Raw genomic sequence first — 23,128 nt, forward strand, 5'->3', positions numbered from 1 at the left:
CACCAGTCCCCTCCACCAAGAAGTCTACACAACCCACTGAACCAACCTTACCCACTGGGGGCAGACACCATAAACAATGGGAACTACGAACCTGCAGCCTGTGAAAAGGAGACCCCAAACACAGTAAGTGAAGCAAAATGAGAAGACACAGAAACACACAGTAGATGAAGGAGCAAGGTAAAAACCCACCAGACCAAACAAATGAAGAGGAAATAGGCATTCTACCTGAAAAAGAATTCAGAGTAATGATAGTAAAGATGATCCAAACTCTTGGAAATAGAATGGAGAAAATAAAAGAAACGATTAATAAGGACCTAGAAGAATTAAAGAGCAAACAATGATGAACCACACAATAAATGAAATTAAAAATTCTCTAGAGGATCAATAGCAGAATAACAGAGGCCCAAAAAACCGATAAGTGACCTAGAATATAAAATAGTGGAAATAACTACCACAGAGCAGAATAAAAAAAAAAAAAAAAAGAATAAAAAGAATTGAGAACAGTCTTATAGACCTCTAGGACAACATTAAAATCACCAACATTCGAATTATAGGGGTCCCAGAAGAAGAAGAGAAAAAGAAAGGGACTGAGAAAATATTTGAACAGATTATAGTTGAAAACTTCCCTAATATGGGAAAGGAAATAGTCAAGTCCAGGAAGCGTAGAGAGTCCCATACAGGATAAATCCAAGGAGAAACATGCCAACACACATATTAATCAAACAATCAAAAATTAAATACAAAGAAAAAATATTAAAAGCAGCAAGGGAAAAACAACAAATAACATACAAGGGAATCCCCATAAGGTTAACAGCTGATCTTTCAGCAAAAACTCTGCAAGCCAGAAGGGAGTGGCAGGACATATTTAAAGTGATAAAAGGGAAAAACCTACAACCAAAATCACTCTAACCAGCAAGGATCTCATTCAGATTCGACGGAGAAATTAAAACCTTTACAGACAAGCAAAAGCTAAGAGAATTCAACACCACCAAGCCACCTTTACAACAAATGCTAAAGGAACTTCTCTAGGCAGAAGACACAAGAGAAGGAAAAGACCTACAATAACAAAACCAACACAGTTCAGAAAATGGTAATAGGAACTTACATATCAATAACTACCTTAAATATAAATGGATTAAATGCTCCCACCAAAAGACATAGACTGGCAGAATGGATACAAAAACAAGACCCGTATATATGCTGTCTACAAGAGACCTACTTCAGACCTAGTGACACATACAGACTGAAAGTGAGGGGATGGAAAAAGATGTTCCATACAAATGGAAATCAAAAGAAAGCTGGAGTAGCAATTCTCATATCAGACAAAATAGACTTTAAAATAAAGACTGTTACAAGAGACGTAGAAGGACACTACATAATGATCAAGGCATCAATCCAAGAAGAAGATATAACACTTGTAAATATTTATGCACCCAACATAGGAGTCCCTCAATACATAAGGAAAATGCTAACAGCCATAAAAGGGGAAATCAACAGCAACACTATGATAGTAGGGGACTTTAACACCCCACTTTCATCAACGGACAGATCATCGATAATGAAAATAAATATGGAAACATAACTTTAAATGATACATTAAACAAGATGGACTTAATTGATATTTATAGGACATTCCATCCAAAAACAACAGAATACACTTTCTTCTCAAGTGCTCATGGAACATTCTCCAGGATAGATCATATCTTGGGTCACAAATTAAGCCCTGGTAAATTTAAGAAAATTGAAATCATATCAAGTATCTTTTCTGACCACAGTGCTATAGGACTAGATATCAATTACAGGAAAAAATCTGTAAAAAATACAAACACCTGGAGGCTAAACAATACACTACTAAATAACCAAGAGATCACTGAAGAAATCAAAGAGGAAATCAAAAAATACCTAGAAACAAATGACAATGAAAACACGATGACCCAAAACCTATGGGATGCAGCAAAAGCAGTTCTAAGAGGGAATTTTATAGCAATACAATCCTACCTCAAGAAACAAGAAATAGCTCAAATAAACAACCTAACCATACACCTAAAGCAATTAGAGAAAGAAGAACCAAAAAAACCCCAAAGTTAGCAGAAAGAAAGAAATAATAAAGATCAGATTAGAAATACGTGAAAAAGAAATGAAGGAAACGATAGCAAAGATCAATAAATTAAAAGCTCCTTCTTTCAGAAGATAAACAAAATTGATAAAACATTAGCCAGACTCATCAAGAAAAATAGGGAGAAAACTCAAATCAGTAGAATTAGAAATGAAAAAGAAGAAGTAACAACTTACACTGCAGAAATACAAAGGATCATGAGAGATTACTATAAACAACTACAGGTCAATAAATTGGACAACCTGGAAGAAATGGGCAAATTCTTAGAAAATCACAACCTTCCAAGACTGAACCAGGAAGAAATAGAAAATATAAACAGACCAATCACAAGCACTGAAATTGAGACTGTGATTAAAAATCTTCCAACAAAGAAAAGCCCAGGACCAGATGGCTTCACAGGTGAGTTCTATCAAACATTTAGAGAAGAGCTAACACCTATCCTTCTCAAACTCTTCCAAAATATAGCAGAGGGAGGAACACTCCCAAACTCATTGTATGAGGCCACCATCACCCCATACCAAAACCAGGCAAAGATGTCACAAAGAAAGAAAACTACAGGCCAATATCACTGATAAACATAGATGCAAAAATCCTCAACAAAATACTAGCAAACAGACTCCAACAGCACAGTAAAAGGATGATACACCATGATCAAGTGGGGTTTATCCCAGGAATTCAAGGATTCTTCAACATACGCAAATCAATCAATGTGATACACCATATTAACAAACTGAAGGAAAAAAGCCATATGGTCATCTCAATAGATGTAGAAAAAGCTTTTGGCAAAGTTCAACACCCATTTATGATAAAAACCCTCCAGAGAGTAGGCATAGAGGGAACTCACCTCAACATAATAAAGGCCATATATGACAAACCCACAGCCAACATTGTTCTCAATGGTGAAAAACTGAAACCATTTCCTCTAAGATCAGGAACAAGACAAGGTTGTCCACTCTCACCACTGTTATTCAACATAGTTTTGGAAGTTTTTGCCATGGCAATCAGAGAAGAAAAAGAAATAAAAGGAATACAAATCAGAGAAGAAGAAGTAAAGCTGTCGCTGTTTGCTGATGACATGATACTATACATAGAGAATCCTAAATATGCTACCAGAAAACTACTAGAGCTAATCAATGAATTTGGTAAAGTAGTAAGGTACAAAATTAATACACAGAAATCTCTTGCATTCCTATACACTAATGATGAAAATTCTGAAAGAGAAATTAAGGAAACACTCCCATTTACGATTGCAAAAAAAGAATAAAATACCCAGGAATAAACCTACCTCAGGAGACAAAAGACCTGTATGCAGAAAACTATGAGACACTTATGAAAGAAATTAAACATAATACAAACGGATGAGAGATATACCATGTTCTTGGATTGGAAGAATCAACATTGTGAAAATGACTATACTATCCAAAGCAATCTGCAGATTCAATGCAATCCCTATCAAACTACCAATGGCATTTTTCACAGAACTAGAACAAAAAATTTCACAATTTTTATGTAAACACAAAAGACCCCGAATAGCCAAAGAAATCTTGAGAAAGAAAAACGGATTTGGAGGAATCAGTCTCCCGGACTTCAGACTACAGTACAAATGTAAAGTAACCAAGACAGTATGGTACTGGCACAAAAACAGAAATATAGATCAATGGAACAGGATAGAAAGCCCAGAGATAAACCCATGCACATATGGTCACCTTATTTTTGATAAAGGATGAAAGAATATACAATGGGGAAAAGACAGCCTCTTCAATAACTGGTGCTGGGAAAACTGGACAGCTACATGTAAAAGAATGAAGTTAGAACGCTCCCTAACACCATACACAAGAGTAAACTCAAAACGGATTAAAGACCTAAATATAAGACCAGACACTTTAAAACTCTTAAAGGAAAACATAGGCAGAACATTCTATGACATAAATCACAGCAAGATCCTTTTTGACCCAGCTCCTAGAGAAATGGAAATAAAAACAAAAATAAACAAATGGGACCTAATGAAACTTAAAAGCTTTTTTACAGCAAAGGAAACCATAAACAAGACGAAAAGACAACCCTCAGAATGGGAGGAAGTATTTGCAAATGAAGCAACTGACAAAGGATTAATCTCCAAAATTTACAATCAGTTCATGCAGCTCAATATTAAAAAAACAAACAACCCAATCCAAAAATGGGCAGAAGACCTAAACAGACTTTTCTCCAAAGAAGATATACAGATTGCCAACAGACACATGAAAGAATGCTCAACATCATTAATCATTAGAGAAATGCAAATCAAAACTACAATGAGATATCATCTCACACCGGTCAGAATGGCCATCATCAAAAAATCTAGAAACAATAAGTGCTGGAGAGGGTGTGGAGAAAAGGGAACACTCTTGCACTGTTGGTGGGAATGTCAACTGATACAGCCACTATGGAGAACAGTATGGAGGTTCCTTAAAAAACTAAAAATAGAACTACCATATGACCCATCAATCCCACTACTGGGCATATACTCCAAGAAAACCATAATTCAAAAAGAGTTATGTACCACCATGTTTTTTGCAGCTCTATTTACTATTTACTCTATTTACCACCATGTTTTTTGCAGCTCTATTTTTTGCAGCTCTATTTATAGCAGGACATGGAAGCAACCTAAGTGTCCATCGACAAATGAATGAGTAAAGAAGATGTGGCACATATATACAATGGAATATTACTCAGCCATAAAAAGAAACGAAATTGATTTATTTGTAGTGAGGTGGATGGACCTAGAGTCTGTCATGCAGAGTGAAATAAGTCAGAAAGAGAAAAACAAATACCGTATGCTAACACATATATATGGAATCTAAAAAAAAAAAAAAAAGGTTCTGAAGGACCTAGGGGCAGGACAGGAATAAAGGCACAGACATAGAGAATGGACTTGAGGACACGGGGAGGGGAAAGGGTAAGCTGGGACGAAATGAGAGAGTGGCATGGACATATATACACTACCAAATGTAAATAGATAGCTAGTGGGAAGCAGCCGCATAGCACAGGGAGATCAGCTCGGTGTTTTGTGTCCACCCAGAGGGGTGGGATAGGGAGTTTGGGAGGGAGACACAAGAGGGAGGAGATATGGGGATATATGTATATGTATAGCTGATTCACTTTGTTATAAAACAGAAACTAACACACCATTATAAAGGTATTATACTCCAGTAAAAACGTTAAAAAAAAAAAAGTATGCAGAAGGAAAGAAAGCCATGTCTCTATAACATGTACATACAATCTGTGCATGAAACTGCTATACATACATAGACTTCATGCCAAGAGAATCTCAGTATTTGCTAGTAATCTCCCGTTCATCAAATCTCTCTACTCAACAATCTGATTGGAAACCAACTATCCCGAGGCAGTTGCTTAGTGGAGAAAAGTTTACAGTTGGTCTTTTTTTTTTTTTAATTAATTAATTTATTTATTTATTTATTTTTGGCTGTGTTGGGTCTTCGTTTCTGCGCGAGGGCTTTCTCCAGCTGCGGCGAGCGGGGGCCTCTCTCCATCGCGGTGCGCGGGCCTCTCACTGTCGTGGCCTCTCCCGTTGCGGAGCACGAGCTCCAGACGCGCAAGCTCAGTAGTTGTCGCTCACGGGCCTAGCCGCTCCGCGGCACGCGGGATTCTCCCAGACCAGGGCTCGAACCCGTGTCCTCTGCATTGGCAGGCAGATTCCCAGCCACTGCGCCACCAGGGAAGCCCCTACAGTTGGTCTTCTTGTTCAAATTAGGGTCAGATAAAATGTGAGAACCTTCTGTGGTCGTGGGGAGGGATAGTTTAAAGCCCCTGATGGAGCTGACTTTGAGTGAGAGATGAGCAGGTGATGACTGTCATCAGTGATTCTCTATTAGAATAGGTACAGCAGGTAAAAATAATTCCAGTACTGAGTCAAAAACAAAAAGGGTTGTCACTTTTCACGGTTAGAGGCTGCGTGGCCCAGCAGAAATTATGTATTCTTTGGCCCGGGCTCTGCCACATGACAGCTACATCATTTTGTGACAATTTGACCTTTGTGAGGCAAATTCATCTCATCCGTAAAATGGGTTAATAAGAGCAACATTTGGGGATGATTTTGTATGTAATGTAACTCTGTAGCTTAGGATGATGCTAGAACACGGCCAGTGCTCGATACTTTATACCGCAAGCATCCGCAGGTTTCCTTCAGCCTCTCATGTTGCTGGCTTACCAGCTCCCGCCTACACAGTAGCAGTGCCAGCCCCACCACACTGCAAGTCCTCCACAGTTATTTCTGTGTCGCCACAGTGTGACCCACATTGCACAGTGTGACCCACAATTTGCTCCTGTTCTTCTATCCTTCTTTGAAGCCACCTCATACGTCTCTTTGAGAGAGGTGCCCCTGTCTATGGTCCCGCTCCTGGTACCCTCTGGGAGGACTCGGCTCTGACCCAAGTCCCATCAGAGACCTCAGGAGGCCATTGCTGTGCCATGGATGAGGGCAGAAAGGAGAAGATGGCCGTTTTCCTTTTTCATCTGGACCTTGAGGCAGCCCTGGATGCGATCCTGAAAACAGACCTATCTGCTTCCTCTGCTTCACTCTCAGGATAACCCTGACCTTGGAATCATGCTTGGAAATCAACCATGCTTGCTGGCCTTTCTCTGTCTCTTCCATCTGTCTCCAGCAATGTGCTAATTACTGTCCAGGCATTGTCTCATCCTCGCAAGAAGCCTGTGAGATTGACAGATGAAGATGGGGATTCAGAATATCATCCTCTCTCCTCTTCTATCTCCCATAAATAAATATTTGGGGTATCACCACCCTCAGATGCCCCCATTAAGATGAGTCTAAAACATATTGCAAGTGGTAGCAATGGTTATTATTTTTTTAAAGACTTTTTTGATGTGAACCATTTTTAAAGTCTTGATTGAATTTGTTACAATATTGCTTCTGTTTTATGTTTTGGTTTTTTGGCGGCGAGCCATGTGGGATCTTAGCTCCCTGACCAGGGATTGAACCTACACCCCCTGCACTGGAAGGTGAAGTCTTAACCACTGTCCCACCAGAGAAGTCCCAGCAATGATTATTATTATCATTCCATTCTAAGTCAAGGTCAAAGTTTATGCTGATTCAACGAGTCTGCAGAAATATGCAGAGTAGGAACTGAACTACAGAAATCAGAGTACCAGGGAGAGAATGGGGGTAGGAAGTTAGAAGACTAGGGAAGACAGTTTTGAAAACCAAAATCTGGTCATTATAAAAAATAATGTATAAGTGGGGAATCTAAGAAAATGTACGTATCATCTCTTTTATTAGTTCTCTTTGTTTTTAATTTATTAGATGGCATAAGATACTTCTCTCACACTTTCCCCCAAAATCCCTGCCTTGATCCCTTCTTTAAAAAAATAAAAGGACAAATAATGCCATCTTCTAGATGAAGAGCAAGACTTTCTCTTCTCTTTCCCCTACTTTCCATTTCCTTAATTCATCTTTCTATCTCCAAGTACAGGTGGGAAATAATTGAGGAACAATTTTGGGGGGAATGAAATTTTGATCCCAGTCTACAAGAAATCTCTAGAGATTACTTTCAAACTAAAATCGATTTCATACCCAGTAGAAAGCTTTCATTTCATGAAATGAAAAGCTAAATGCTAACAGTCTAAGAACATCTTTCCAAAAGAAGGCACACTAAGTGCACTTGCCCAATTACTACCAAGAAGTATTCTCTTCGTTTTGTTTTTTTTTTTACTTTTTTAAAAAAAATGAAGTGTAGTTGATTTACAATGTTGTGTCAGTTTCAGGTGTACAGAAAAGTGATTCAGATATATATATAGAGAGAGATACAGATATAGGTATTCTTTTTCGGGTTCTTTTCCATCATAGGTTATTACAAGGTAATGAATACAGTTCCCTGTGCTATACAGTAGGTCATTATTGTGTATCTATTTTATATAGATAATAGTGTGTATCTGTTAATCCTAAACTCCTCCTTAAACCAAGAAATAAAAGAGAGAATTTCTCTACTGATCATGTTCTGTGTTTTTTAGCCAGGGCTAGTGAAAGATTCTCTGGTTACCATTGCCAAGCATAATTTTTTTATGGCAGATGTCAGTTATATTTTAGCAAAAGACTAAATTCATTTTCAATTCTCTTGCAAGAGTCTTCCAAGTAGCATAGAAAGAACAAGATATTATCAGTGGGGAAAAAAACCCCCAAAACAAATGCACTTTAATAAAATGCAATCGTTCACAAGTATTATTACCGATCCATTTCCTACTATTTTAGATCAAAATGTTCCAAATTTGTTCAGCGCCAATGCTTTGGGTTTTCTGAATTTCCAAAATTACATGTCTATTTGCTGCTAAAATCTGAAAAACCAGGAGAGGCGAGACCAACAAGAAATTTGCATACACACCAATAGAAAGGGATGATACTGCATCATTTTCTTCTTATATATTTATTTCTTATTAGAGGTTTAAAGTGATCCATAGATCAAGAAATTAATAGACGTTGAAAACTTTCCTGGTTACCACCACTCACATACTCGCCTTTCCTTTAAGGTCTATTCTGCCTTAATCAGAATTTTTAGCAAAGAGCGGAGTGGAATGGACATGGAAACTCCTAAAATGTTCAGGCACACTATTATCAGCACACCTCTATTAGCTGCATATAGAGAAATCTTGGAAAAAGTTAAGTTTTTTATATTGAGATAGCAGATTGAAATCTTAAATTAATATTTTGTTTATTAGTTTTTCATATCCAAGTTTTTTAAAAAAATATTCTTTAAGCATAGGACTGTTAATTTAGTGATCATTTCATTACTAGAAATAAAAATATGGATTCACCTTAAAGGTTTCTTCATTATTTAGTGTATTTCTTCTTCACATGCTAGTTATGAACTTTAATTTGGTACCTCTATCCAAAAACCAAGAGCAGATGAGACACCTAAAAATATCTTCATTTGCATCTGTTTTCCTTCCTTATGAGAAGGAGAGTCATCCCACCTGATTTTGCCTTGACAACAAGGAAATAACTAATGACAATTTGGGAATTAATTCACTGTTCATCTCGCGAGCTAGTAGGTCAGGCCCTCCATCGTTTGGTTCAAATTGATGCTAAATTGCAAGAGAGCAGGACAGGAGTCTTTGGCATTTTTCCATTCCATATAGCTGCTAGCAGAGATGATTAATAAAGCTCCCTTGATGTGAATTAAGGAACTCGGTTAAGTGAATTAGATCCCATTTACCTTGTCTTCATACACAAATATGCTGTTATAAGGTTCTTATTTTTAAAAAGTAGTGGAACAAAATATAACTAAATTACCCCATATTTATAAAATATGGGTGACTTCCTTCCTATAAAAGTTTAAGACCAGGTCTCCAGAAAGAAAGACAGAAACATGTATTGATGCACATCAAATCTGCATTGGTTTCTTATTATCCCATTAAAGAGACAATCTAAGGATATAAGTTATGACTTAATTTTGATTTTGTTTGCGTACCGCTACCCAATGTACATAAAACAACCATCACAGAACAAAACGGATACACCCAACAGCTGGCTGCATTTAAATGATTTTAAAGTAGGTGCTTATAAAAAGTCAATTTTGGGTGTTTAGCTGCTTAGGAATGAAACAAATCACAGGTATGTTTTCATGTTGATTTTCTCTGGCAGGACTGGGAATTCCCACATTTCATGGGAGACGTCGATGTAAATCTTCCCGGTTTGCACACGCCTCACATGCAGTTCAAGATTCCTTTCTTCCAGAAGATCTTCAAGGAGGAATATCGTATTCACATAACAGGTATAATTTTTTTTTTTTTTTAACAGGTATAATTTTGAACACAGTTTGATTGTCTCCTAGTTAGAGTCATGCTAGCTGCTATAGCATGGCAAAGCACATGGTAACATTTTAGAGGCATACAGGAATATGGTTTTATTTTACTCACGTAACAGTGCAAGGCGGTTGCAGATCAGCAGGGGGCTGTGGACCATCCTTCAGGGACTTAGATTCCTGGTGGCTTTAACAATTTCAACTTCAACATCCAGTGGGCAAATGGGAATAATGAGAATGGGGAAAATGACTAAGGGGGTTTGCCTGTTTCTTAACCCCCTGGCCTGGAAATAAAACGTGTCACCTCATGCACATTCCATGGGGAATAACTAGTGAGATAGCCCCACGTAGAGTTGAGGAGAGCAGAGAGATGTGGTCCCCCATTGGGCAGCCACTTGTGATGTCAGGTCTCATGTTCTAGCCTAGGAGTATCAGAGATGAGTCATACCTTTGTTATGGATTGTTTGCTATCTCTGCCACACTCCATAGACCGCTACACCTTGGTTTTGTCCATTAGGTGGGTTTCTTTTTCACAACATACAGCTCAGTATATTTTTTCATCGTGAATACTCTTTACGCTTTGTTCCTCATTTGCTTCTGAGATCAAAACAGTGGTACCCTAGAGCTCCAATCGGACCATGTGCCTTTAGGGAGTTGGACCACTTCTCATTTGATTGAGTGAAACTTACTGCTGTGGCAGGGCTCATGTTTGTCTCAGGCGATTCTCTTGTGGATCCTCAGATTATTCCATTTTCAGATGTGTCCTGCTCTTGAAATAGCTCGAATATGATTTATTATAATTTTCTTTCATGACAACTCAGTCATTCTCATCTAAACAAGTCTTCCCAGAGCTTCGTTTTGTACCTCTTTTTCTCTTTATAACAAGAAGCAGTCAGCTGAATGTTCACAGAGAGAGAATGGCAGTAGTTCTCAAGCTGTTCAAATGCAGGTAGTGAATGTGTGTGTGTTTTAAGGACAGTGGCCTAGGATCCCACACCTGCTATAATAGAAACTGCTGAAGAAATCTGTGCTTACACGACCGTCTGTGCTGCCGAATAAAAATAGCCTGAGCACAGAAAACGTGAACATCTGAGTACTGCAAAAAAACCTTTGCTCAACTTGAAGGCTGTTTTTTGCTTTGAGCATGAGGCAACCTTCCTAAATTGGAGAATGAGCTCATGAATAGGGAAGATGCAGCAGGTTTCTTTTCCTATTCAAAATGAATGAGGCTCTTCTATTAAATTCACTGGGTAAATCGATCAATTTGAGTTCAGGTCACATAGTGTGGTTTCAGAGTCCCCACTTAATCTCTGCAGCATGCTACCCTCTCGGACTTCTAAAACAGCTATCACACACGTGGTATCATCATATCCCTTTGGGTGGGCTTTCGCTGGGACCATCTGTTCTTGCTATCAGCTCTTGTCTCAGACCATCATGGCACTAATATTGTCTCTGACTGAATATCAGAAGCCCTATCAAAAATATACTGTTTGAGTGCAGAATATCAGGTTTAAAAAAGGGGGTAATGGAGGAAGACTCAGAAAATCCACTGGCCAGAAAGAAAAATAAAACTGTTAAAAATATTTAATTTGGGGCGCTTTTGCATAGCTTTGTTATATATGCTGTCATTTATAGACAGGGGCAGGGGTAGGTTTTGTGGGTCCCAAAGCTTACACAATTTGGAATGCTTTACTTAAGAATATGAATACAAAATTACAACCAAAACTTGTATTCAGTGTCTGGGAAGGGAGCCAGGCATACAGGAATCTCTGATGATTCAGCATCATTACTTTCAAGGTAAAGCCTCCTGTGCCTTTGAACTAAAACCTTCATCCCACCAAGTATTATTTTCTAAAAACGTAAAAGGAGGAAAGGCTAGCTAAGTTTTTGCAATAGAGACTTCACATTATTAAAGTTTTCCAGAAGATGGAAATATATTATAATTAAGGCTTTGGGGTAGTATTTGTCAAATTATGCTGATTATCATATCATCCAGGAGTTTTATAAATATACAGATTGTTGGGCCCCATTCCTAGTGGTCCCAACCCAGTAGGTCTGGGCAAAGGCCAAGGAATGGGACTTTTGTAAAGCTGCCTTGGGTGATGCTGACCATTGAGAACTGCTCCTTTCTGATTGAGAAGACACCGGTGAGGTCAGACTGTCTCCCTGAGAAGAGCCATGCAAATGATTGGGTATCTGGACCTACTAGGAAGGCTTTCGAGGATTCTGGGGCTTAAATTCAAAATAAGATAGGATACCTGTGGGCTTTGGGGTGAAGGGCTCCACCATAAACTATTTAAATCCAGTTTGTGGTAAGATGGTCATGTGCTTCCCCAGATCCAAGATAAAAATTTCTAGGAAAATGGTGACAGGTTTGGAGACAGAAAAAAGAACTTTCCCCTCTTGTTTTGTTCTGTTGCTCTCTTTGTTCTGTGAATTGGTGAAGAGGTTGCTGAACCCACTCTGGAGTATCACCCAACTCCCCTGAAAGGCCTTTGACTTTATCTGATGTAAGATAGTTGTTTCTGGGCAAACTCAGGTAAAACCCCCAAAACACAGTGCTACATGTTGTATTTTAACATGCTCAATAATTAGTAGCCCGCAAATTTGCAAGTGAACCACAAACACTAGCTTGATAGGTTCCTTCAAGTTCTACTTCTTTTTGTAAAGAGACCCTAATGCTTTCCTTGTTCAGCAAATCACCCCCGGGAGTATTAAGCATGAAACCCTCTATATCCATCTATGTTTCTCAAACTTTATGTGTATGAGAATCACCTGGAGAGCTTGTATAAAAGATCTATCAGCCACACACCCAGAGTCAGATGCCTGAGGTAGGAGGTGGAGCCCAGAATCTGCCATCCTCTTAAGCACCACCAATGATGCCTATGCAGGCGGCCAGAGAACCACACTTTGAGAAACACTGCTTCTGAGAAACATTTTCTATAGTTAGAATTCCTCTCATCTCAGCTTTTATTTATTTTCTATGCACTTGTTAAAACAAAAGCCAAGGAGCAGAATGCAAATTCAATAGAAATGGGGTAGCCAGTGAGAAAGGCACATGGTAGGGGCCTGGCAGGAGCTAGAAAGTTCAGAGCTGGGGCCAACAGAGGAGGTCCCAAAGCAGAGCATGACCAACCGGGGAAAGGTCCAGAAGAAGCTGGAGTCAGGGCTAGGAAGGGATCCTACAGACCTCCAGATAACTCTGTCTATTGCTTTCTCTGTCTGTGTTTGTTCTGCACCAGAAGAGCCTAGACAAGGCTGGCTGGGGTTCTCCCAGGGTCAAGGATGGCTTGATGGCCTCAACTATTATTTCTCTGTGATCTAGAAAAGATGTTCAGTGCATGCTGAGGCAATGGAATGTAAAGACTTGGTGCATAGGTTCCAGCCCTGCTACTAACTGGTGGCAGGGCCCTTGTCAAGCTCCTTAACCTCTTAGAGGTTCAGTTTTTTCATCTGTTAAATGGGGACAGTAACGGTACTTATCCCATAGGATTGCAGTGAGAATGAAATTAATTAATATGTACAAGGCACTTAAAACACTGCCTGCCATGAAGTAAGCACTCAATAAGCTCTCAGTATTTTTACCTAAAGCTTTTCCTTTCATCCCTCCAGAATCTGGCTTTCCTATTTAATTCACAAACATTAGGTAGCCTGAGAGAGGGCTCTCAAATTATTTTCCCACTATTCTGAGTTCTTTCCTGTTATTTACCGTTCTGAGTCCTCAAGAAAGAGAAATCTAAGAATGAAAAAAAAAATCTCTCTCCCAATGAAATGCTCTGTATGTAGAGGGTCATCTGACACTGATGAGTTCCCATTGACATTTTAAAAGCCTTTAGGATCTGAGTATTTTTTAATCCTGATTCCTAGCTAGTTTTATTTATGCATGTCAGAAATAACTTGAATTGTTACATCTGTTTAGCTCATCTGGATCCCCCTTGACAGATGGTTTGCTGCAGTATGTATGAGCTTTCAGTTTATAAGCTGGGCTACAGCTTATAAAAAATAAATCATCTCTATCCAAGGGTGTGTTAAAATATTTTTTTCTGGGAATTTTGACTTCAGTAACAAAGGGGATAAATGGTTAGTGATTCGGTCACATTGGTGTTTTTAGCCCAAGTCCATTGTTCTTCTCCTAAAAGTAAGTGCTAAATGCAACTGTGTAATTATCTCTTTTGCCCTCTTCCCTTTTACCTATAAGGTGAGTGCAAAGATGGATTCAAAATGTGATGTACTAAGTCTCAAGAGAGGAATGGCCTCTCAATTCAGTCTTGGAAGCTCCTCTGAGCCTTATTAATGCCGATCCTGGTGGAAGCTCTGCCATCTGTCATCCCAGCCAGACAAAGGAAGTGCCCCATTGGTGGCCATCATCTGAGTAAATTAGGAGAGGGTTGGGGGAAAGGCCAGAAGGAAGGCCTGTGCATCTGTGAGGCGAGAATTCACACTGCTGGCACGATGATACCCATGGGAAGCCTTTCGGCAAAAATGGAAAATGTAGAAGTAAACAAGCCTCTGTAGGTCTGTGTTCTATTTCAGTTTCCTGAGATGCGCGAGGGCACAGGTGCTTTACAATGGTGAGAATGTGGAAAATAATGCTGAAAACCCCTTCATTTTATTTCCATAGGTGCCTGATTTCTGGCAAATGAGTTCCCAAAGATTGTTTTTTAAAGAGCTCTCCTGTGTCACACAGATCATGGAAAGTGCTGGCGAGGGCAGGCCAGTGGTCCATCCAGCAGAATATTCTGTCTGGCAAAATTAGCAAGGGACTTGTTATAGGGAAATACAATGCATCCCCTTCACCATGACAGTCCCCAGTGATCGTGAATTTATCCAAAGTACACAAGGATCTCTTGCTATTCTCTCAGTTATGAATTTTTCTAAACCTTTCCTGCAGCAATTTCCATTTTCAACACATTTGTGAAGCTCTAGGAGTTTACTATGTAAGTAAACTATGTTTACTTCTACATAAAGCAGCAATCCCTTTTATTTGTCCCAAACTCATCTTCTTCAAGGCCATGGTTGCTTTGCCCACTGCCTGTCAGTCCTTGCTGTCCCTAAGCTGGTCTGTCTTGTTCAGGCTTAGGTGTTCTGGGTTCACTTATGCATACATAGATGAGGATTTTTGTAATAAAACTCACGTGGTTTTCAGGAATTTGTCTTTACATCCAGAAGAAAGACTTGAAATATATAATTAATCATAATCTTTGAGACAAATATTTTGTTTTTCCCAATTTTCCAGGTTTTATCTGATTTTAGCAGTATCCTGGAATTCACCAGATCATGGTGACACGTGTATTTGACTTGAAAGACTAGAACTTCACTCCTCGAAATTTTTCAGTATCTCAGACATTTACCTAATGATTAGTGGACATTTTCTGAGCTAACATGTGTCTAAAACTAAGCTGAGATCTAGGGAATATGGAAATGAGTGGCACAGTTCCCAATCTCAAGAAAGTCAGAGTTTGAGGGTCCTCTAATTCAGTATAACTGCATGGCCTTTTCTTTCACATTTTATCTTCACAAGTTTCTACCTCTATTCATCATATTGGATTATGTCCTAAAGGAGTAGTCTCCCACTTACGGAAATGACAATGACAAGAGAGGTACTTTGAGAAGCTATATTCATTTGCTTTTAAGTCTTAAGGAGATAATTTATTAACTCAAGTAACTCTCATTAGTTCATCAATTATTTAGTAATTATCTTCAGTTTTCTAAATGGCCTCCTCATGGCCCAAGCACTTAATGTGGTTTCTAGATATCCCTAAAATACCTAGGGGGGACTTAAAGAGATGCTAGCTCAGTGAGAACTGTTTTCACTGATCATGTCTGGAATGAGAGGACATTGAATACGGCCAAGAAGCCTGTTACAGCAAACTGTTATTTATTTAATTATCCGAACGTCGGCTTCTTCAAGGCCGTGGTTTCCTGCTATCCCATAATGGACACGAAATGGTTCTGTGGAGCTTGACCACTGGACGCAGGAGTCTGGCTTAGCGGTGACACCCACCTGGTATAGAGGGCGCTCACAGCACAGCTCAACCTCAATGCTAACTGGCAACCCTATTGAGTAAAAGATTTTTCAAAATATTATAATTGCATATTTGAATCATGAAAGGTTCATTATATGGTGGAAATATCAGCACTTATAGTTTTCTTCCTTAGTTGAAAAAATAGCGCTTTCCCCCAAACTGTTGTCATTTCCTATGCTGAGTGAGGGTGATATTTAATGAAGAATTCTTTTAAAATGAACTAGCCCAGGATTCTGTAAACTCCCACAAAGTAAAATGATAAAATTACCACTGTAATATCATTTTTGACAATCAGTAAGATTCATTAAAAGCACAAAACACAAGAAAGAGGTAATCCCACCTACACCATGCAGGGATTTCTCATTAAAGGAGACAGTGAGGTATTTCAAGAAGGAGATTAATAGAAATAATGTATGGATTATTACCCTTCCTCCTTGCTGATTTACATTATGCTATGTAGTTGAAACAACAGGGGAAAATGCAAAATCTCTCATGTGATAAATGCCGAAATACCAAACCTCTTGTTATGGTTGATTGTCGGTTCACAAAAACACACATGGAAAAGTGACAGTAGAAGTACTTCTAGTCTTTTCTTTTTTGTGTCTTATACCTTGTCATGTGTGTCATTTCAGGGACTCAAATTTATTATTTTATGGTAAACTGCGTTTCTCAAAATATACAATCTTTTTTTTAAGGAAAGCTTTCTCCATCTGAAAATTGTGTATTGCATCTTTTTTTTTTTTGCTCTAATGGTGAGAATTTTCTGGCCAATCATAAAACACTGAGGTTTAGGTGATGTTTATTTCACAGAATCATCAAAGAGACTTTTAGGACAGGGAAGAAATCTTAAGGATTATATAGCTCAACTCCTTCACTTTATAGGCAAGAACACTAAGGTTGAGTTGTCCCACCTGATTTTGCTTTCTAGTCTGCTGCATCTCATAAAAGTAGTGTTTTAAAGAGGAGAGAGCATTACCAAAGTAATAAAACACTGTATAGGAAAATGAAAGAATGGATGATAGAGAAAGATGAACATCCTTCCTTGTACAAATGGATAAATGGACCAGAAGTTATGTCAGGTGGGCAGGAAACAAACAAAAAGTAAGACGAGCCATTTCGTCTATATTTTCAGTTGTTCCAAGTTTCAACTGAGTGGCTACAGCAGTGGGGGGAAGGACAATGCTACCTTCACAGAGGAGAAAAGGATTCTCTCCTCTCTGCACTTCCCCACCCCCAACACAATCTTGTCTGCAGGGGAGGGAAGAACCTATCTGCTTCCAAATTTGTGTATAAAAGACCTTGTCTCTGGACTAATACTACTGCAAGCTGTAGACAAATTACAATTGCTAAGGATTTTTAACAAGTTAAATATGGTGATTCATAAAGCATATTTACATATAGCTATACACTGGATCCTCTTGGATAATTAGTCCAGTGATATCTACCCAGTAATGTCAGTGCTCAGTAATTTATTCTGTTTTATCCAAACTGAAACATTTAGGATATATCTTTCTTACAAATCCTTACACACTCTTCTCTCTCTCTTTTCTATCACTAAGATCTTGTATTAACTGGATTGAAGAAGTAGAAGGAAGAAATGGCAGAAATAATGCTACCCTACATTTTTGGCAAACAATACATTTCAGAGAACTCTCAAATGTAACTTCTCATTTTATCCTCATAATAATCCTTTGAAGTGGTTATGTTGGTATTATTTTCCATTTCATAGAACAAAAAATTGAATAGTTAATAAGTAGAAGGATTTGGGGGAAGAGGACAGAATCATAGAACTGGGAGGCATCTAGTTCTGTTTCTTCAATTTGAAAATAAAATTGCTGAGATCTGGAGAGGTTAAACAAGTTACCCAAGGTTGTATTATTTAAGATGAGTATTAGACCTCCACCTGCTGGTGTCCAGCCTGCAGTTTTTGTCAATATGGTACTCTCTCTCACAAATCAGTAAAGATGTGTTAGAGCAGGGTGATGGTATCCATGTCAGGCAACACATTCTTAATGTGTGTCTACTTCACCCTATCTAAATATTCAGACACCAGGTCATGTGAGAAACAACATAACGTGATCCTTTAGTGTGACAGTTTAGTGGTCAAACTGACCCAGCACCATTCAACTTGGGTAGAGAAAATAATTTGAAAGAATGGAAAAAGGCTCCTTCTATCCTCAGGGTTCCTTCAGTTTGATTGCTGTACATTCACTACCACTTTTATTCTCTGATTTTATTTTTTTCCTTTGACTATTAAACATTCCCTGAGCATCTTCTCCCCACCAGAAAAGCACCCTTCTCCAAGCTCCATGAGCATTCCTCTTTTTCCTTGCTGATTCCGTGATGCTGCTTATATTCAGTTTCTGACGTCAGTACCCTGGAAACAGGACCCTTTATGAAGGACTGCTCTGTTCATGAGTTTATAAAAGTGACCTAGAAAGGGTACACATTTTTCCAAGGGACCTTTATGAGTCAAGAAAGTGATGGTCAGTCACACAAATCCAAGGACCTCTTCCCCTCACCATCCAGTCTGGCTTCATAACCCATGTAGTTTACAACAAGGGAATAAGTATGGACCTTCTCAACAAAGACGCATCCAAAGCCCCTCTCCCAACTGCTTCTATCACAGAAGCTACAAATTAGTGCCTCCGAGATACTGAATGATAATCCCTGAACTTTTATATATCACCTTTCTCTCATTCTGGTTGACCTTTTTTTCCTATGATATTCTCCATTCTTTCCCTTTTCTCTCCCCTCAGGCCCTCTCTTCCACATTACCTGATCTTTTTCTGTATGTTATTCTATCTGTAGCATAATAAAAGCATATACTAAAAAGAAACATAACATTTTCCAAACTGTTCCCTGTCTTGCTTTTCTTTCTGGGACCACATGAATTGCTATTTCCTTCAAAATCTTTTCTGCAGAAATTAGCCCTCAGTTTTTATTCCATTTTTCTCAACATCTGCAGCATTAATGGTTTGTATCACTCCTTTGGCACCTCTTAAATGTGGCCTCTTATTATTATTTATCTGTTGATGTCTCTATCCTATTTCCCCCATAAGATGATGAGTTCCTTCCTAGAAGGCAGTAACATATGTCTTCAGCATCTACAAAGTACCCTCCACAGAGTCTATTCTGAGCACAATAAATGTTTGGTAATGATGCTCACCTTTGTATTTGAATTTCTCTGGCTTGAGTTTTCTTAATTTGTTTTATGGTTGATTCTGTTTTCGTTCTGAAGATTCAAGAGGGCAGGAGTGGTTTGAACTTAACAGTATCAGATGTTATAAACATTTTATCATATCTGGAAACGTTTCCAATGTTCTATCTTACTTTGCAGTTTGGGTGTGCCAAATAAATCATTCAGGCAAGAGCTTCCATTACAAATATTATAAACCCTGTATAGTTGAATGATTTCAGGACAGGCAGAGTTATAATTTCCTTTCATATGGTTTACATAAATTCTCTTCATAGAGAAGAAGTTGCACCTTCCCATGCAAATGAAGACATTATCATGACTTAGGCAAGGCTTTGATGATAATAATAGTAACAATTACTGAGTTCCTATAAGGTACCAGGCATTGTGCTTAGTATCTAATAATCTCATGAAATGCTAACAGCTTAATAAGTACTCTTATTTTCTGCTTGTAAAGAAATTGGAGTTTAGAGAATTTAAACAACTAACCCAAGGTCACATAGCTAGTAGGTTTGGGAGCCAGCCCTGGATTAAAGTTCTTCAACTTGCATATAATAGGAGATTGAAAATGTGTAATGATGATGATAAAATACTTTCTTTAACTCCTTACAAAGTTATACCTTTATAGAGCTATGTGTTCTATTGGAATACATATTAAAAAATACATTTTTACCAATCTTAGTTTAAGAAGTTTGCCCAAGATCCTGTCTCTCATGTGAAGCAGTAACTTAATAATGTTCACTATCACTATTTTTAAATACAAAATAAAATAATTTTGACATAACACATATAATTATAAATAAAACTTTGAGAACCTGTTATATATATCAGTTAATTTTGCAAAACTATGAGCTGAGTATTACTATATTATTATGATACACTAAAACTTGGAATAAATTATAATAAAAATTATAATGGAATCTAGTATCCCTTGAAATTTTTTCAACATTCTTTCCATTTAAAGATGCAAAGATTTCACTAGGTAGTATGTCTCTAGATAATACCTTATTTAGGTAAGATTTTAAAATACTACAAAGAAGTCATAATAATTACAGTCTCTCCAAATCATGTCTTCTACAGCTTTGGTTATATTTATATGTCTGATAAATGGATTCTGTTCAATGAGAATTTGATGCAATTATTTTTAAAGTCTTGAAATGAATGCTCAGGATTATTGATCTGAATCACATCAACTAATGGTTTAATCAACAGGTCACCTACAAAGAGCAATGTGAATTCAATTGATATACTGCTGTGCTTGCACTGCAAAATGATTTATTTCTTTCCCTGGCTTAATTATAAAACTGTAAGAGATAGTCAATCATACGTTGGACTTCTCTTAAGAATTTCATCAGAACTTTGTTTTTAAACCTTAATTAATTAATTAACTTAATTGTTCTATAGAATAACCTACATGGAACCAAATTTGAGTATAACTGTGGTGCCTTAAAAACCAGGAGATTTAATCTAGAAAGTGTAAATACCATAAATTACTGGCTCTGGGATCTACAGTTACATTTTCACGTGCCTAGAATCCATTTAGGAAATTTCCATTGCCAATTCACTTAATGGCTGCATAACACTCTCAAAACAATTTTAGCAGGTCTAAAACATTAATAATTTATGCTATGATACCAGTATCTCCATTTTGTAGGAGAAAACTCTATTGCAGTTTTATAGGTCTTTGACTAATATGCAGTATTTCTTTTTTAATGCAGGTAAATGGTTTAACTATGGGATTATCTTTCTCGTCTTGATTTTGGATCTTAATATGTGGAAAAATCAGATATTTTATAAGCCTCATGAATATGGACAGTATATTGGCCCAGGGCAGAAGATATATACAGTGAAAGACTCAGAGAGTCTAAAGGATTTGAACAGAACCAAGCTATCCTGGGAATGGAGGTCCAATCACACCAACCCTCAGACTAATAAAACCTATGTTGAGGGAGACATGTTCTTACACAGCAGGTTCATAGGGGCAAGACTTGATGTCAAGTGTCTGGCTTTTGTGCCAAGTCTGATAGCTTTTGTGTGGTTTGGATTCTTCATTTGGTTCTTTGGACGGTTTTTGAAAAATGAACAAGGCATGGAGAATCCAGACAAAGCTTACACACGCATGAAAAGAAAATCCCCATCAGAACAAAGCAAGGACATGGGAATCACGCGAGAAAACACCCAGGCCTCAGTGGAAGACCCGTTGAATGACCCCCCCTTGGTGTGCATCAGGTCTGACTTCAATGAGATCGTCTACAAGTCTTCCCACCTAACGTCGGACAACTTGAGCTCGCACTTGAATGAATCGACCAGCACCACAGGGGGCGACACAGATCCAACGACCTCTAAAAGTACACCGACGAATTAGAACCGCTTACTGGGGGATAGCACAAAGAGCAACCCTGGGTGTAACTTTCAAAAGTTAGTCTTTCCTTTTGTAAATGTTAAGGTTTATGTAGCGTTAAGTAAAGAATTACAAACAATGCCACAACGGTGCTCAACATGCTTTTTCTAGGACTCATTGTTTTCTATTTGTATACCTGTGCCTACAGTATATCTAACAGTCCTCTAGAGATTGCTTTTTCACAGTTGCACAAGCTACTTACTGACTTTACAGCCTAGTAGATTAGCTGGTTACCCATGTATCTGATGTTCAACCATTGTGGTGCCTTGAGACATTAAACTTTTTAACTGTACCGGAAACGAAGTATGGAACAGTTCTCTAACCTGCTTCACATGGGTTTTTTTTCATACAATTATTTTGATCTCCACTTGATGTCTGAGCAGGAAACAGATATAGCCAAGATGTGGTTCAGGAAATATGTCTCGGTTTCTTATTCAGCAACGGAGTTGGTGACTTTGACAGCTGGACTGCAGAGAAGCATTGTGATTACCTTTGAATTTTTATTGGCTGTCTACCAAACACAAATACAGATGCAGAATTCTGTAATAGGGGAGTGATAATCCATCATGGGTCACTACTTGTGAAATGTGACTTTCTCCAACCAGTAATTGCAATTAGATAATAATACCTAATTATGTTTTCCCAATTAAGGTAAATTGCTACCTGATTAAAAATCCTGCCCTTCACCTTTGGGAACAAAGGTTAAGATGCACAGTTAGGTGAACTCTCAAATTTATTGGCATTTACACAAAGCCCTAGAAAACCAAGAAACTGAAGTTTTAATCATGTGAGGGTTGCACAGCCTACCATTCACAATATTTGTACATCTTTCTGTAAATATGGTTGTTGACAGTGAAAATTGAAAAACATGCCAACCCTGAGCAAGGGAACTCCTCTAAAAAATCATGCTGTGGAACTTTGTAAGGTAGAAAAAAGGATGTGCATGAAAGAGTCTGTTTACTGGCTTGTTTTGTGTGTGTGTGTTTTGTTGTTTTTGTTTTGTTTTTCTAAGAACTAAACATCACACATTAATAAATCAGAATTATACATCAGTAATTATGTGATGTAATCTTTTGTTTATAGTAGAAGAGATCAATTGTATCTTAGTTTAACAACAGCTCATTAATTTTTTTTTTTAACTCAAAGCCAAGCAGGCTAAGAAATGGAATGCTCCCAACTTGCTTTAATTTTGTTTCATAAATTGTGGTTACATGTTCCTTGAGGGGGTTGGGGAAGATCACTTTTAAGGTAAAATTATTTTCCTGTCACATACTGACATAGCTGTATTTTGTCTTTATGATTTTTTAAAACCTCTCTTGTTTTGATCTATCTGCTTTTAAGCTTGCAGCATGTTAAATTTAGCATACATAATAGAACTGTGCATTTATCTGTCACTTGAGAGTCAGCTTTAATAAACACCTTTCTATGATTGTTTACTAAGCAACTGGAACCATACCCCTGCTGTTTATTTTACCTTTAATAGCCACACATGGTGTACTTAGAATCGTAAGTATCTCTGATACTAAAATTGCAGAGATCAAGCTCACTATAGTAACCCACTGACCGTTCTGTCCAAAG

General features: G+C 38.0%; 1 protein-coding gene across 3 annotated transcripts in view; it reads left to right on the forward strand.

Annotated features, from left to right (window-relative positions):
- Positions 1-22,892, forward strand: part of TMEM117 (transmembrane protein 117) — a 526,689-nt gene extending 503,797 nt beyond the window's left edge. For all 3 annotated transcript variants that reach the window (XM_068561522.1, XM_068561521.1, XM_068561523.1), the window contains 2 exons: positions 9,768-9,897; positions 20,868-22,892. In XM_068561522.1, coding sequence (XP_068417623.1) covers positions 9,768-9,897; positions 20,868-21,514 — 777 coding nt within the window. In that variant the 3' untranslated portion in view covers positions 21,515-22,892. The remainder of the gene's footprint in view (positions 1-9,767; positions 9,898-20,867) is intronic.
- The last annotated feature ends 236 nt before the right edge of the window (positions 22,893-23,128 follow it).

This window comes from Eschrichtius robustus, chromosome 13 (genome assembly GCF_028021215.1).
Source record: "Eschrichtius robustus isolate mEscRob2 chromosome 13, mEscRob2.pri, whole genome shotgun sequence".
Taxonomy (NCBI): Eukaryota; Metazoa; Chordata; class Mammalia; order Artiodactyla; family Eschrichtiidae; genus Eschrichtius; species Eschrichtius robustus.